Raw genomic sequence first — 18690 nt, 5'->3', positions numbered from 1 at the left:
CATTTGATTGAAGATGTGTTTAACCGGTTTCATTTTGTCTTCCGTCACTTCCGGTCCACACAGAAAGAATTCAAACACATTGAGCTGTTTATCAGTTTAACTTTTTCCTTTAACATTTGTAGTTAGCTCGACGAATGATGATGTACAAAAAGCAAGTATACAAGAAATATTTAATACAATTTGCAGTGAGCACTTACGTTTGTCCGTTTCCTGTCCCGAGCAGGCACGTAGTATCAGGGGGGGGGCCTGGCCCCCCCACTTTTTCTCGCAGCAACAAATTTTTTAAAATTTACATATAAAAAAATGAATGATAATAGAGTTGGCCCCCCCCACTTTTTTGGCAGTTAGTAAAATATTGATATGAAAATAAGGAAATGAGTAGTCAAATTGAAGGTACCCCCCCCCCCCTCCCACGGATTAGGAATTTGAAGATTTGGAGGAAAAAATTTTTTGGTAGGGAAGAATTTTTTTGGAAGTATAGTTGAGTCCCCCCCCCCCCCCCCCCCCCCCACGGATTAGGATTTTGAAGATTTTTGGAAAACTTTAAATTTCCTTTTTTTTTTTTTTTTTTTTGCTTGTCAAGATTTTTTGGATGGGTCTGGCCCCCCCACTTTCAAAAACGATGCTACGTGCCTGCCGAGACAAAAAACCTTATTTCGACGAGATCTTAAAAACGGTTACAACTTTAACAACCAAATTTTGTGGGATGATAAGCCTATGTATGTACATGTGTAAACACTATTTTATCTGGCGTAACTTTCGGTCGTCACAGGAAGTACACCCAGTTTTGATTTTTTTAAAATATTTTGGTTATTCAGCATGGAAGTGACATTTTATCTATAGAAATACAGAAGGTCAAGGTTAAGAAAAAACAAAAAAAGGTCTACTTTCGGTAAGACATCTCAAATATCTCAGGTAGCTTTCTTTTTTAAAAACAAAGTACTCACAAGATCTCAGAAACTGTGTGATATCAAGACACAAAACTTTTATGGATAATGGCCATTTCATTGAACATGTGTTAAACGGGTTTCATTTGGTCGTACATCACTTCTGGTTCTCACTCAAAGCGTTTAAGCGATAGAAGTTTTTTTCTTTTTTTTTACTTAAGATTTTTTATACATTTTACTCTATGTGATGAACAGTAACGTACCGTAGGTAAATGTGCTAAAATATCTACTTCCGTTTGTTCGTTTCCGGTCCCAAGACAAAAACATTTTCTCAACGAGATATTATAACTAAAAAAAAACTTGAACATCCAAACTTTGAGGAAAGACAAAAAAATGTATGAAGATATGTTCTGTTCCGGCGTAACTTCCTGTCGTCACAGAAAGTACAAACAAATTGACATTTTGTCTTCTTGTTTTGTTTATTTCTTGGGAATTCCTGTACAGTATATATATTATTTCCATTTTTCCTTGACAAGAGAAATGGATTTTTGTACAGATTAATACGTGAAGAACGGAAGACCTTTTTGTTGCTATAGCAACAAGGGTCTAGTTTCTTTGTATAATTTAAACTCATATAAATGTGCTTTGAAAGTAAAGATTGGCTTGAAAATGAATAGGTAATTCAAATTTCTTTTAAAATAATTAACCTTTTGAAATAATACACGAAACACAAATCATGTTTGGATTTATCAAGTTTTTAAAAAATGCATTACTTACAGTTCAAATGATCAAGGTCGTCGTTTTTTGAGTTAAATGGGCATGCTGTGTAGTTGTGGTAAATAGGATTAGACACTTGATGGTAACTGCATATACAATTGGGAAGAATGAATACTCCAGAACATTCTATTTGTTCTATATCTAAAAAGAAATGAAAAATAGCAATTACGATATTGTGTTAATTTAAACAAATTCTATTTGTAGAAACAAAACTCAGAATGATTGATATGATTTCATTTTCCTCGACATAAAAATAGAAATAAATAAATAAAGTAAAACGTAAATACACGTAATAGCATGTTGGATTTTGCTTTGTAAATATTTGCTTAACTATTCATTTTGATATATATAATGAAAAAAATGTTGAAGTTAAACATTGGTCTTATAGAAAATGGATGATATAAATCATATAATTATATAAACGCCTAGACTTTGACCCGTGCGTGCACGGGTTGACATTACATATCGGACATTTACGAAATAGGTACATCGACACACCTTGTTATTGACATTTACATAACAAAGCTATAAGCCTACAATAATGCTATCAATTTCACTACACTTTCCTTAGTTTGAATAATTTAACTGTGTCTCGGAAAGGCCCTCACCCCTTATACCCGTAATGTAGCAGAAAATTGCAGAATCGTTCCGGAACGATTTTGGAGAAAGTTAATGAAGTTGCCTTGAAAATAACAGTCAAATTCATCACAGCAAACCTTTTTGAGACTGCAAATACCTTTCAACCACAGGGGCTTGTCACCGAATTTTTTTCAACCTTTTATATCTACCACCTCTATACAATAAAATACACAAGGGAGGAATCAAAACTCGAAAAAATCGCTACCTCCCGATTTCAGTCGCCTCGCATTAATTCTTCTCGGACGTTAAACCTTGCACTCTAGGTATCATTGTACTTTAGATCGGGAAAGGACCACAGTTTTTAGGAATACCTGCGAAAAATTTAAACATCGGCAACAATTTTAGAAGTTTTCATGCATTTTCTTCCAGTTTACTCTCCGGTGACACTTTCCTCGAACGTGACGAGCCCCTGTGTTTCATCTTAAAATTTTAATCCATAAAATGGAAGAATTCAACACCTTTTCACCAACGTACACGTATTTTCTTTGTAAAACTGTGTCCGTAGGACATTATTCATTTTTACGATAAAACATATTCTATCTTCACTCTCCTAACAAATATAATGTAACTTTTTTGCATGTAATCAAATATTTTACGTCACCAAGAAGACAAAAGTAAGTACTTAGTTGAAATGTATATTTGTTACTTTATACTTTCTTTCATAAGAAATGAATTATATATAATTATGAACAGAATATATTTTAATAGCAAAAGTCGAATGAATATTTGTATTTTCATTTCTGAGAATATTCATGCAGATGGTATATTGTGGAAACATTAACTAAAGATCCCGTTAGCGTGAATGTATTGCGCAAGCGCAAGATTGTAAAATCCAAAAAATCCAGGTGATTTCCGGGATTTTTTGAGGAATTTTCGTTGATTATTAATTAGCGAAGCTTAACTGAGAAAAAATAAAAACAAATTGGTAATCTTCAAGTACCAATGATGTTTAATATATATAAAACAAAAGACAGTATTCTTCCGATTTCTTGGTATTAAAGACGAAAACTTCAAGTCTATTATTTTTATACAGTAGTATATAGATTGTTTTTCCTTGCATTTATCATAGAACTATTATAAATTTTATGTGTTATTACAGTATTAAGTCTCTTTTGATGATAATCGTTGAATATTACTCAAATGCAAAGAAGAGCTACAATATGGGTAATAAATGATATTTTAGATAGCAGTACGATTTCTAAGAAGAAAATGTTAATAGTCTTCCGATATAGAGTAATACACTACGAAAATATCACGGTAGATAGGAAAAAATCGTACTGTATAATCACCGTTTTAAAATTGTTCACACATGATTTTTCACAATTTGATTTTTAACTATGATTATTTTATAAAGATCAAAGGTTAACGCTGTAATTATTTGCTCTCTTATGTTTGACGACAACATTTGTTAAATGATAAATCCTAAGGTCAGCTCTTTTATTTTTATATATTTCAAAATAGTTGAAATTCAAATTCTTAATACGTTAATAGACCAACTAGTTAATTTTAGGATTAATGATATATAGGAGGATTTGTCCCATCAATTTATCCGGGGTTTCAACATAGCTGCGCACCAGACCCCGGATAAATTGGGGTAAATTCTAGTCATTAGTTAAACCGTTCAGAAGGTATTGGATCTATCACTGGACAATACATATTTGTATATAACATAAATAAGAGTTGCTCGAGTATATTCTTATGGATGAGTATAACTCATGAATGGATTAATTTTCATGGTTATTCTATGTAAACGATGTCTAATTTCAAGATCAGCATGAAGTTTCATCAGTATTTGTTGAACATTAATTTTCATGGATTTCGTTTTAACGTCTTTAACGAGATACCGTTTTTAAAGAAGTATGAATTATAACGGAAGAATCTTATTTGTAAGGTTTTTGTCCACGAATTACCGTATCCCACAATCTGAATTTTATTTTATCAACGAAAACGGTTGCTTATGAATCGGACATTATTGAAACAACGGTTTTGAGGATTCTGCCAATTTTAGATAAGATGCCGTTAATGGATTGGAGAATTAGGGAGAATATAGACCGAAGGCAGGCACCCTAATGACTCTTTATTAGGCTTATTGAAGGTGAGTGGCTTTTCTTTACAAAGACTAATATGAAAAAGAAGAAAGATAAACTGCAAACTACAGCAAAAATGGGTGATTCCTCTTGTATTGCCTATCATTTTCCTTCCGAATTAGATGTAAGAGTAAGTAAGGAGCGACCAAATTAATCAGTGATGAACTACAACAGAGAAAAATCCTAGAGAGTTTCGATGTCAGGCACTCTTACTCTATCGAAATGTGTCTCTCTGTATTGAACTGAATAAAAAAAACAATAAAAAACGTAGTCACGGTTAACAATTAAGTTTTAAAAACATTTTAGATCCTCCTTCGAAGAAGGGAGGACATATTGCTTTGTTGCTGTCCGTCCGTCTCTCGGTCAGTCCACCATACTTTATGTTCATTTTCTTCGCAGAGGTTGCACATATCGAAATAAAATTTGGTATTCAAATTTATCATAATAATATCTAGGTCACGTTCGATTTTAGGTACAATCGTACAATTTTCGACAGACTTATGCCCCTTTGACTTAGAAAAATCCCAATTTTTTGCAGTTTCCGTTCATTTTCTTCGCAAAAATTGCACGTATTGAAATAAAATTAGGTATACAGATTTACCATTATAATATCATAATAATATCTAGGTCAAATTCGATTTGTTTATGATCGTGCAATTTTCAACAGAGTTATGTCCTTTTGACTCAGAAACTTCCATTTATTTGCAGTTTCCGTTCATTTTCCTCGCAGAGGTTGCAGGTATTAATATAAAATTTTGTGGTATACCGATTTATCATGATAAAAGTCAAGTTTGATTTGGAGTACAATCGAGTAATTATAGACAAACTTATGTCCCTTGGACTTAGAAAAATTCCAGTTATTTGCAGTTTACGTTAATTTTTTTCGTGGATGTTTCCATGGGAGGGGGCATAAAGTGTTTCACAATCATTTCTTGTTGATATGTAAAATGGTAAATTGGGCATATTTGATCTTTGACAAACATTCAGTAATCAAAAATCAAGCGTCAAGTTACGAGCAGTATACAGGGCTCATAATTGCTTTGTTTCATAAACAAGGCCTTTAGCATTATTTTGTTTAAAAATTATATGTAGGGGAAATATTATTATGCTTTTAAGAAAAATGTCTAGTGACAAAACACCTGTTTCCCTGTGTATATAAATAGCTTTAAAACAAGAACAAAACTTAAATTATTTGTTGACAAAATGAATATTTGAAAAAATAAAAAGCAAAGCTTGATTGACAAAACAGACTTTTGCACTTTCTATCTCACTAGTAACTTGACTAATGAAATTCAATAATAAGAGATATTATATAGAAATGTCAGATTTATTTTAGAAATGTATCGATTTGATATCATGCCAAAATTGGAAGAAATTTTGTTTTACCATTTAGTCGTTTTCTGCATAATTCCGTATTAGTTCGGTTTTTCAGGAAATCTGGAACTATGGAAAAAAAATTAAATTACAGTCAGGTATTGGTTCACATGTACTATAGTGTTGACGAAGTAAATGTATGGAGAAATCAGAACTAATTTGTAATTATTATCTCCATAGTCAATTATTACATGTATGTAGTTTGCTGATTTCCCCTCTTCATTGTAAAACCTATTTTTCGACTTCACTGTAATCTATACAGTTAGCTCACAGACAAAGTTAGTAAAATCAGTTGATTCTCATTTGCTAAGGCAATAATCATTTAAGTTTTAAGGAGTTCAACAAGATGCTAGTACAATAGAGTTTCAAAACACGAGATCGATAAGATAAAAAAGAAGTATTGTCATAAATGCAATTATCTTCCTAATAGATCTTTCTTTGATTCTTATAATTGTAAAAGTAATCTTAGTTGTGTCCAGTTTTGATTTGTGAGTACAGAGTCGACATAAATCCAATTTTTTACTCATCAATAAAATCGGACACAATGTAGTATTACATGTATCATATATATTAATGAACATACTAAGTGTAAGTGGTACAAGTTTTTTTTACTGTCTTATCTTGGCTAATGTCCATATCAAGACGTCAGTTCACAAATATTTTGTTAATAACCCCTCATACACATCGCTAATGTTAACAGATAATGAATACCTAAATATGTACCTCTCCAAAATCAACAAAATACTTCATACATGTGAATTTTGTTTTCAAATTAACATACTCCTTTTAAAGTTTTGAAACACAGTTTTTAGGTAAAATGCTACGTAGATATATCTCAATTTAAAATACCAAACAGTTTACATTTTTTAACATTAAAAATGTCAAGGTCTCATTTTTATTTTTATTAGATGACAAGTATTCTTTATATAAATTATATTATTCTTTTCATACCTGGAGGTATCCTATACTTTACTTCTTCATGGTATTCCTCTTTAAAAAGACAGTACTCATCGGTAACTGAAAATGTTTATTATTAAAATGAAAACTTTTGCACCTTTTAATTACAGTTAAATTACATTTATAAATAGTTTTTTTTTTTTTTTTTACTGTTTTTACTGACGTATTCGTATTAATGTATAAGTACATTAAATAAATATTACAAAAACAAGTCCTTTGAGTCATTTGATTTTATAGTAAAATTGTTTGTGGATTATGAGGACCCCTTGATAGCGATTTTAAGTAATTACTAGACTTTGACCCGCGCGTGCACGGATTGACATTACATATGATATCGGACATTTACGAAATAGATACATCGACACACCGTGTTGTTGACATTTACCCAAGATATAAGCCTACAATAATGCTATAAATATCACTTCACTCTGCCTTGATAGAATAATCTAACTGTGTCTCGGGACACGCTTTCACCACGGTTGATATGCATCCCATATACCCGTAATGAAGCAGAAAATTGCAGATCGAATCGTTCCGAAAAGATTTTGGAGAAAATTAATGAAGTTGCATTGAAATAACTAATAATTCATAAAAAACCATTTTGAGACTGTAAATGCCTTTCATCTAAAAATTCAATTCTATTACTTAAGATTTCAGCACTTTTTCACCAACGTTTAATACTTTCTTCAAATTTACACACCATATTGACATTCGAAACTCCAGGGATTTTTCATACTAAAATTAATGCACTGTGTTAGAGGTATCTCCCGTATTTTCTTTGATAAACAGATTATATAGCAAATTTCCAATGAAAATTTACACATATAAGTAGTATTATCGTTCATCCATGCAAATGTGATATTTTGGAATCATAAACTAATCTTTGGTAAATCACGTGATTTAGCTTGAATGTAACTCGCATGCGCAAGATCGTAAAATCCAAAAAATCCAGATGATTTCCGGAAATTTTTGAGGAATTTTCGTTGATTAATAATTAACGAGGCTTGATTGAGAGTAAAAATAAAACAAATTGGTAATCTTCAAGTACCAATGATGATTAAAATATATAAAACAAAAGACAGTACTCTTCCGATTTATCGGTATAAAAGCCCAAAAATTCGAGTCTATTATTTTAATATAGTAGTATAGATGAGAACCAATACTGTCTATCATTAGACAAAAATTTTATGGACATTAATTTCGTATTTGCAGCTTAAGTTTTATATCATAAAGCATGAGAAGCTGTTTCAACTTAATGCACATAAGCCACATTGTCAGACTGAGAAAAAGTTTTCAGGAAATTGCATGTTCCTCTGTCATTAAAAATCTGTACTTATACTGCAATCTTCTGCTTCTGGTTTTTATTCCAAAAACTATATAAAATTACGTATCTGCGAGTAGTATTGATAAGTTTTTGGCTAAAATTTTCATATTGCGGGATGGTTTTTTTTTTTTAGATTTTTCAAGTTTTGTTTTATTGACAACTGTTTACAAGGGGTCCCCTTAATGGTTTGATAATGTCACATATCAATAAATTTAAATTAAATAACACAGTATGAGGTAACTGGCAAGATCAACATTAGGTTGAAATGTAGTAATTATGAAGATTGTATTTTTAAATCTCTTATATTGGTCATGAAGTGTATGTTACCGTTTGAACAAATTTAAATCTACAATACTTCATGGTGCTTGCTGAATAATATCATAAACTTTACAACTGTAGTTTTTAGGCAAACAATTCTAAAATACTTTTTAAAAATCTTTCAATATTCCATGTTGATCTTTCAATGATTTTAACGTATCTTGAAAAAAACACATATTTTTGTCAAGGATCATTACTTGAAATGTGAAATCAATGTACATCATGTTTCTAGAATAATACTGTCAAATTGTGTATTATTGTAGCTCTTGGGAAGATTGTTAAGGCCAAGATCTAGCAACTGAAAGGTTCCTACAGTGTGCATAATTATGGAATTTAAGATATAATTTCTTGACTGATGCTTCATAACAATTACTGTCATTGATAGGGTATATCGGGGCTTAAAGTTTTGGTAAACACAATGAAAAAAACAAGTCTTGAACTCTCAGTTGCTTTGAAATGTGAAGGAAATGAGTTACAAATCTAAGAGTGTTAAAACTTTTGGACAACTAAAGTATATTTAACTGACTATAGTCTCATCAAAAACTGCATTATAAAAGATTTTAAATGATGCAAAATTATGTAGAGTTTTTATGATTACTCTTTTAATGCAAAGCCTTATGTTACGGGGAGAAAATTCATCAAATCAATCATGACGTCATAAGGGTTCTCTAAATAAAAAGGCACTCTGGAATCATTTACAAGATTTTGACCTTAAAGTTTGTTCTCTATGCAGGACCACTTTGAATTTTACATCCCAAACTTTGTTTAGGGATAACAGTTTGAAAGACTGTGTATGTGCAATATATGAGTAATCAGAGAATAATCACCTGACTGTATAAGTGATTTTAAAAGTTTAAACTGTTTCAAAACAAATCATATGAACATAAAATTGGCAGCTATTAAATTTATTCCACTTCTTTTTTGTAATCCTTGTGAAATTAAGATACAGAATATTGAACATTTAAACAAGCCCGTTTGGAAAACTTCAAATAATTTGGATATGTATATGAACGTTGAGTCAATGATCTTCAATTGTTTGTTTTGTCTCAAAATTTCAAATAAACCTGCAATCCATTGGTATATTCATGGGAAACACTTTACGAGTTTAATATTGTTAACATTATACATGTTTCATGTTCAAAATCAAAGCTTAAAAATTCTAAGATTTTAAATTTTTGAAAATTATCGGTTGTGAAAGGTAAATAAACACAATTGTCACAATTTGATAATATAATTTTATTCTACCATTGTAAATATTTTCTATGTAATATTACAACGGATAAACACGCTATTCTATCTAACCGTGAAATGGATTTCTTGCTATCTGCCCATGGAGAATAGTCATCGAAACTATCACGGGCAGCATAAGATTTCCTTCGTTTTGAAACACGGGACTCCCTGACTTTCCGAGCCGCTACATTAAATTCAAATTCCGATAATTCTAATGTGTTTATCATTAAGAAAATCTGCATAGCTGATAAATAAAGTTGTCTTCGGTATAATAAAATACCTATTTACTGACTATTCGGACGATAGCAAATTTATATTGTCCCCCCTCGACAGATACTATTTCCCTCGGCTTCGCCTCGTGAAATAGTTGCTGTGTCAGGGGACAAAAACTTGCTATCGTCCTCATGGTCAATTAATAGGTATATAATAATTATGGATAACTACAAAAATGCGTCTTACATTGAAGAAAACTAAATAAAACTCATCAAATACATATTATGTTGTTGTTCTCACCTTCAGCACTTCCATATTCCAGCAATACTTTAATTTCAAACAAAACCAGAAGAAACTCCAAACATTTCATTTTTACATCTGAAAATAATATAACATGCTAATCAGCGATGTATCTAAAGTATTTATTGCATGATAAATGTCAGTCAGCAGATAATGAATTAGTATGCACCTATGTTTATTTTGTATTTTATCTGAGTGGGACACACAATGATGAAGTCTATTATCTCACATAAATATTGATATAAAAAATAATGATGCTTCAGGACTTTGTTTATAAGCTCTGTAGTTTGACGAGATTATTGGATAAAGGGACTGCTTTTTTGTGACAAAACAACCACGCTGTGTTTGAGAGTATAATACGTGTAAAAACTATATAAATCAAAAATCTCTAGGAGAAGTAATCAGAATATGGAATAAGCAATGTTATCAGGATTATCGATTTCATTGTTCGACGATACAATCATGTGTATGTATTATATAGGAAAATTTTACTTCAATAAATATGGTTGTGGAAGTCTCTGTACTTAAATTACGCCATGAAACTGTCATAAAAACTCATTTCCTATATAAGATTAATATTATTTCAAAATATAAATGCAATATCAATATTGATACAGAATTTATCGCCAGACAAAAGTTAACCAAAAAATAAAAACAAATTTAGATTATATAGATGCGATCAATTCCTTAATTCCAGATCCAAAACTCAATTTTAATTGATTAACCGATCAAACAGAACAAAAAATCAAAGAATATACTTAATCAAATATCAAAGTCTCGGATCGATATTTTAAAAACTCAGATTTGTGAGGAAAAATATTGCGATAAAATAAATGTTTATATTCATTTTTATGACACATCGGTTACAAGTATTGTATTGTAACCGGTTACCATCGTTCCGATAAAGGATACTGTTACCGGTTAGCATTAAAGGCCAGGGAGTCATTTTCAGGTACTGCAATAAATTTAACTGGAGTAGCCCTATAAATAGTTATACGAGTTATGGAGCTCGAGCATAAGATGATATCCTGTGAAGTCTCTGATGATAAAAACTCTCTTTATTGTTTTGATACCTTTAAAGGTATTAAAAAATATCTCTTGGTCGCATAACCTGTTTATATTTTATTTATTTCAAAATCATTTAGTTATATAATATATTAAACAAAAGCACTAATTTATCATGATTAATGCACAATTATTCTGCCTGGAAAGGAAGTGGGGCAGTACATATGAAAGCAAATGTCTTAATATGTCCAATTGTGAATGCATTGAAGTATAATGACTATGAAACATGATGACCTGTAAAATCGTAGACAAGTCAAGCAAAGGCAGGTGATCTAGTATATGATCACTCAAGAATGTTCATGTCGTTTTAAAAGTTAAAATATACAAGTAACACAGTTGATATGTGATTATACATGTATCTCCAGACCTTATGTTTTCAATGGAAAAACAAAACCAATCGCTTGTCCAAATGCACATTAAATTTTCGTAAATCCCCATGTTTTGGTTTTTTTTTGTTCAAACCGTATAATTTTATTTCATTCACTTTTTGATGTTCTCTTTTTATTTTAAAGTACACAACAATCAATATCTGTATGGGGTATTTTTCTACATCATCTTAAACAGATTGAACCCAATTGTCCCGCCTATGCATACCGTGACTTTAAACTTTCTATTGAATGCACAAGAAATATTCTATATTAACTAGGGAATAACATTGTGTTCCTTTCTATATTCGAAGGACTGAGTGATTTAAATATTCTACATTTTTTTTAAATTAAAAAACCTAATGCGCATCTATATATAGACTAATCTGGCCATGCACGCACTTGTAAATATCATAGTAGATCAGCTAGAAACCATGTAACTAATACTATGAAACCAAGTTAAAGCCCATCTCTGCGCCCCCCCCCCCAAACACATACTTTTCTGATTTATACGTGTTACATAACTATTTTCAATAAACTAGTATAGCTTAATATTAGTATTACTTTAATCTCATGAATAATAGCAACCATCTTTTTTTATCAGAAGAATTTTTCTTTCTATCTGATATTTCATATGAAAATTGGACACACATGCATAGGTTTACATTATTTTCTAAATACAATCCTATTACAAATGATATCAGTATCGATTTCTTTAAAAAGGATTTAACCCTTTTTTCCATTCCCACTATTCAGTCAAATTCTATAAACTTTGAGGGTTTATTAGGTCTTTCTTATGAGCCCTGAAGATCGCGGTTAAAACAAACTAAAATATTCCTTTTAACAAGAAGCTTGTGATGTCAAAGTTTAAAATTTGGGATTTTTGCCTCCCGAAATGAAGAGTGTAAAAAATAAACTTATTTTTAGTATTTCTTATTTATCTCACGTTTAGATGTAGCCTTGCTTTATTTGAAAAACTTGCAAAACAATAGATTCTAGACTGGAATACGCCATGTTTGGTAATAATTGGCGAAGTGGTTCTCGATAAAAGTCGAAAGTAGACAAATAAATACAGACGGATACAACATATAGATGAATGCCGGACAAACCTCTTCAGCTCAGCTCAGGTGAGCTTAAAAATGTTAATCACTTTGACACACACAATCTTCAGATCCAGTTAAAGCACTCGTGTTTTTTATATAATGTAACGAAACGGCCTCTTTGATATAAAAACGCACCAGACGCAATCTAGAGAGGTTTCTGTAAATAAAGTTGTTGGTTGAAGTTAGAAATCTGTAGAGTGTATTTAAGGCCTATCAAAAATAGGTTTGTTTCCGCTTTCCCGACCGACCCTAACTTAAACCCGCCGACCCAAAAAAAGTGTTTTCGTAAATTTCCATTTTCATCCGTTTTTTGTTAAAATTTCGTTTTTATCCGATTAAAAAATTTATTGTGTCCTCTAAATTTAAGTCGTAAAAACGCTTATAGAACTTATTTAGATGTAGTCTCGTTCAACCAGACACTCGGCTGTCTCCGTATGTCTATGACGAGCAGAGAGTCTGGTAAAGCGTCACGTTGATAACAGCTACCGATAGGGGGCGCCGATTTAGTTTCATTTTGAATCGTAGTGTCAATGTGTGCCGGTTTGAGTTTGTGTGATATACAGTACCTTAATTTATTGCTGTTAAAATTAAGAAACTTACGTCGATTTAGTCTTATACTATAGTATTGCTCTCCACAGACTCATTAAACATGGCTGAACTTAACTTTGCCGAAGCGGTTTTACACGAAAGCTAGATTTTAAATTGAAATACTTTAGAAACATTCATTGGTTCTACCGTAACCCAAAAGGTAGCACTGTAAAGAAATCCTTTCCATTTATAACCGTTGTTAAACTTTCCAGTTAAGATGTTCAGTTTAAACGGTAAATTTATTCGATCACAAATAGTTGCTTTCGTCTTTGTTTACATGTTATAGGAGGTGTGAATTTTTCAACCAATCAAATTTAATACCAGTATTTTGGTAAGCCTTGTTTTGAGGTCACACACATTTACGTGTCGCCTTATTAGACTCTCTGCTCGTCGGAGATTCACGGGACAGCCGAGCGTCTGATTGAACGAGACTAATTTAGATGTCATCAATGTTGTGTGGATGTTTATTTTTTTACAAATGGCAGCACATTTCGTGCCAGTTGAGCTCGAAAAATGTTCCCACCAGCGGGGGAAAAAAAATTTATTTTTATTTTACCCAGTTTAATAGATAAATGGTTTAATATACACAATTAAACAGATGGAGAGGAGAAAAAAAGCCTACCTACCGACCCTAATTTTTTTCAGCCTGAAAGCGGAAACAAACCTATTTTTTGTTAGGCCTAAGCTAAATGTGTTTTCATTTCTAAAGCATGTGCCTGCATTCAAGATAGTGCCGAGGTTTATCAATAACGTACATGTGTATAACTAACGTGTTTGATTCAACGCATATCGATGTACGTGGGGATGCAACACCTAAATGCATAACTAGAGCATAACCAATCAATATTGCATAGCATCAGATGAACATACATGTGGTTACTTACATTTAGTAAACAAAATCCAAACCCAGTTCCATGTTAGGTTTAAACTGGTGAAACTGAAAGTTGGAATAACCTTAATTATGAATTGAGAAACAACAAAAAATGTCTTTTACAAATCTTTGCTTCAAGCGCAGCACGTTGGGAGTCGATTTGAGCAAAAAATAGAAATGTCGGTATACTGAGGCTAGCAAGATGCCATCGTTATGTAATAAAAAGGAAATTCAAATGTTACAATTTTTCGTAGTGAGCTCTCTTTGAGCAGGGTTCAATTTCTCTGACTCTTTCTTATGGCTTTATGCTATAAATTAATCAACTTTAAGATTTTCAATGCCTGCAAACACAAAAAGACTCTTAAAGAACAGGGGTGATTGAGTTCTAAAAATTTTACGAAAGACCCAAAATTCTGTAAAATAAACTACGCAAATATTACAAAAGCAACGCCAACCAAAAATACTCACTGTTCATATAAGACAAAAATCAATGATTCTCACGTGCATTTTTCCATAATCCGTGTTCAAAACAAAAACCAGATGCAGATTTGTGAACTTATAATACTACCTGTTGCGGCCTCGTTGTAAAGAGCCTCGTCCTATGCGTGCAATTTATTTTTAAACTTCATAATTTACGCAGTTTTACTACCTCCTTGACTGCACTGCAACGAATAGAACTCCATGTATTTTTTAAATAAAGGCGAATAATCGATAAAAGGAATGTATTAAAACGAATTCTTATTTCAATAATATTGGAAGTTATGTTGTAGATTGTTACATAATTTTCAATCCATTTAAATCCATTTGAACTGCTATTTTAGATCAAAGTAATATATTAAAAAAGCTTAATATCATCATAAATATTCTCTTTCTGAGTAAGCAAAATTGTGAAACTGCAATTAAATCATTTACATATCGTGCATTCGTTGATTTTAATGATATAATCGCACACATATTTTTCAAGATATTAGAGGATTTCCGCGATAGTTAAGATTCCTCGAGACACTCAGGCAAATTTTTACGATTGAGGTAACCAATAGATTGGTTTCAGGATAAAGTAAGCACTTCTTCGTAAATTCCACATCTTTCAAAGATATAGAGCTGTTTTCATTTCTTAAAAACATTTTATTTTTGTACCGTTTTGCATTTTTATGCATTACTCTTTTTATTTTTTTTGATCTCGGCTCTATCCTAATAGAATTTATTCTGATGCATAATTTTTCGCTCTCAACAATAATCGATGATCGATTTTATCTTCTTTTGTGTTTTGTTTGTAGTAAATCTTTTAATAACAGGGGTTTTAAATGACACACTTGAGTTTAGCATTGATCAAAACCATAACATGAAATATGATATCAGCTTATCAAGTTCACAACTAAAAGCCTGATTCACGTGAATATCTTAATTGGTTGAGCTACCAAAGCGATATGGTTTAAATATAAAACCAATATAGAACTATGGAGCAAACATTACATTATCAAGAGACCCATGAGCCACATTACTCACCCGAGTATAGGATTAATCTGAATCTCAATTTTAATCTTAAAACCTTCGAACACATGGATAGGTCTTTTGAGAAGTGATAAGAATGAATAAATGTATTTAACCTATACGATATACATGTATTGCTAAAATTTACCGAAAGAACGACATGATCTATCTATGGTATCCAAATGCTGCATTTGGATTCCCTGTTGGAACCTCATTTATTTTTTGAAAGGGGTCATGCTTTTAACTAAGTTGAATACTTACTTAATTATGATATCTATTTTGTTGAATTTCTCATTTGAGCAGTGTAGAACTTATTTAAAAAATCTTAGAGACAATGTTTTAATAATCAAGGATCTGCCTATAAAATGCTGATGCATAATACATCGTAACACTTAAGTGGACTTTAAAATAACGTTTCCCGATAGCTTGTTTTTTTTTATAATAAACTTATGTTGACTTTGATTCCTTTTTAGGGGGGGGGGGGGTTGATAATCGAACCAGTGTTTACAGTTTGAGGAATTTAAAATCTAAAATATACTTATAACCTTTGTTAAGAACATTCGCATTTCTGGTACAGTACTTAGTCTAGTGGTTTGGTTCTTGAGTAGAAAAGGTGTTTCAAAGACATATGTCGGTTTTCACACTTTGTTTTATTATCTCCTCATTAAAAAGGGTCTGACAGATACTTTCAATCAAAGTACTGAAGAACTGGCGGGAGTTGATTTTGTCGATGTTTATTTATTTTAAAATCAATGATATGTTATTTTGCATGACAAGTACATGTATACGTAGTTTCTAATTTGAATTACGCATATTTTTATAATATGAATTTTTGAACTTTTTCGACTAGAATGTCGAGAAACCTCCATATGAATCATGTTAAATAATATTTAAAGATAAAATTAATTCAATCAAACTATGTATCAGTGGTAGAAATATTTCTCGAAAATTGTATGGATCCAAGCAATATTGAACTCTAGTCTCGTTCAACCAAACGCTCGGCTGACACTGTAAATCTCCGACAAGGGTTTACGGAGACAACCGAGCGTCGAGTTGAACGAGACTATATTGAACTCTGGCGTAGGAAAACATACGACTACAAAAATATTTAAATTGTGAGTACCATTTAAAATCTGACTATTTTTATGGTATTTGTAAATAAGTTTCCTTGAAGAACAATGCTTTAGCATACATAACATCGAATTCATCAATTATTTTCAAGAACTAAGTCTTGTCAGGAGCATTGATTTGTGCTGAGGTCCAAACACTGTTTCACTTTCGGTTTGTCCGAGTGACTGCATAGGAGAGTTGATTAAAAATCAACTCCCAAAAACAAGATTCACGGTCTAGGATGAGGAGAGCCTCGTCCTGGACCTTGAATCATGTGTCCTCGGTGGAATATTTCAATATCCCACACTCGCAATAATGAATGATTTTATTAGTCTCATTTATTTGCAGGTTTGTTTTTAACCGGGTTTTCCAACGGAAAAATCCGGTTATTAAAATGGTGAAAATGGCGGGCGGGTGGGCGGGCGGGCGGCTGCCAAAAGGGTACCCTCATTGTACGGATAACTCCTCCTACAGTTTTCAAGATAGGAAGTCGTTCTTTTGCAGATCAATTGTACATATATCAGAGGTGTGCATATTGCTAGGATTTTGATTTCTGATAATTTATCGAAAAAATACCAGCTTTTGAACTTAGTCATTTTTTGTCAAAATATTGCATATAGGGTACCCTCATTGTACGGATAACTCCTCCTACAGTTCTCAAGATAGGAAGTTGTTCTTTTGCAGATCAATTGTACATATATCAGAGGTGTGCATATTGCTAGGATTTTGATTTCTGATAATTTATCGAAAAAATACCAGCTTTTGAACTTAGTCATTTTTTGGCAAAATATTGCATATAGGGTACCCTCATTGTACGTATAACTCTTCCTACAGTTCTCAAGATAGGAAGTTGTTCTTTTACAGATCAATTGTACATATATCAGAGGTGTGCATATTGCTAGGATTTTGATTTCCGATAATTTATGAAAAAAAATACCAGCTTTTGAACTTAGTCATTTTTTGGCAAAATGTTGCATATACATGTAGGGTACTTCATTTCACTGGATAAGGGTTGACATGGATTATGGATACAGTTTACATAAAAGAAAACCCGGTTTGCTGTCACATTGACAGCTTTTCACTTGTTTAACCAGTCAGATTAGCTGGAAATAAGGAATTTCCTTTATACTACTATCAGTCACACGGCCTTTATACATGTAGTTATATACAAAGAAAATAATGAGATCTGTCTTTACACGTGATCAGTAGACTTATACAGAGACAAATAGCCTATAGACAAAAATCGATTAAGAATTATGTAGGAACTTCCCGTGTTAAAAACCAAAATTGTTATTATATATGTATTGAATGCTTTTTCGGTGGTGTTTTTGTAATATGACTTACTATTTCATAGAAAAATCATGGAAAAATGCAGAATTAGGGTAAAATTTTAGAATTAAACCCTTATAGAAAACTAAATTAAGATTCAAAAGATTCATCAATTTAAAGAGACGTGGTGACACACAAACCAATGATTTCGCAAATATCGAGTTGTTTTACATGATATCCACATACATGTATTTTCGACATAAGATAGGACGAACATTTAATAATTTACGGTGTCCAAAAGAAAATAAATCCGATGAAAAGGAGAAAATAGAATTACTATCGGCCCAACACAAAACATTGAGTTTCACTTACCCTTCATTGTCACGCAAGAGCAGGGGAACAAATGTAAATACTGCAGCGTGGCATATGCTTGTCGCATGGGCAAGCGGCCTCCCATTAAAACCCGCGATGTCTTCAAGAACAAATAGTATTTGTGTATTTATTTAGATGCACTCTCAACCATTGCATATGTTCGTCTCTATACTTTAAATAACTTCAAATTCCAGTTCTTTTTTTAGTGTGTCTATCCCACTGTAACTAAGAAAGTGGGCAATCAGCAATCATCGACACGAATCAAGTGGGATTTAAATGTCTATGTAACCTCGAAATGCAGTGCTACAGGTTCGAACAAAATATTATTACTCAAATAGTGCAAGCTATAT

General features: G+C 31.9%; 1 protein-coding gene across 9 annotated transcripts in view; it reads right to left on the bottom strand.

Moving 5' to 3' along the window:
* The window catches only part of LOC128158070 (uncharacterized), a 46197-nt gene that overhangs the window by 4037 nt on the left and 23470 nt on the right, over nucleotides 1-18690 (bottom strand). For 2 of the 9 annotated variants that reach the window (XM_052820836.1, XM_052820829.1), the window contains exons 2-5: nucleotides 10107-10184; nucleotides 6716-6781; nucleotides 5777-5833; nucleotides 1665-1805 (exon numbers count right to left, since the gene is read on the bottom strand). In XM_052820836.1, coding sequence (XP_052676796.1) covers nucleotides 1665-1805; nucleotides 5777-5833; nucleotides 6716-6781; nucleotides 10107-10176 — 334 coding nt within the window. In that variant the 5' untranslated portion in view covers nucleotides 10177-10184. Of the gene's footprint in view, nucleotides 1-1664; nucleotides 1806-5776; nucleotides 5834-6715; nucleotides 6782-10106; nucleotides 10185-12645; nucleotides 13668-14111; nucleotides 14165-14566; nucleotides 14761-18340; nucleotides 18588-18690 lie in introns of those variants that run through there. The other 7 variants (XM_052820794.1, XM_052820809.1, XM_052820802.1 and 4 more) reach the window with 7 other exon arrangements.

Source organism: Crassostrea angulata, chromosome 1, assembly GCF_025612915.1.
Source record: "Crassostrea angulata isolate pt1a10 chromosome 1, ASM2561291v2, whole genome shotgun sequence".
NCBI classification, from domain to species: domain Eukaryota; kingdom Metazoa; phylum Mollusca; class Bivalvia; order Ostreida; family Ostreidae; genus Magallana; species Magallana angulata.
This window is presented reverse-complemented; position numbering and strand designations above follow the sequence as displayed.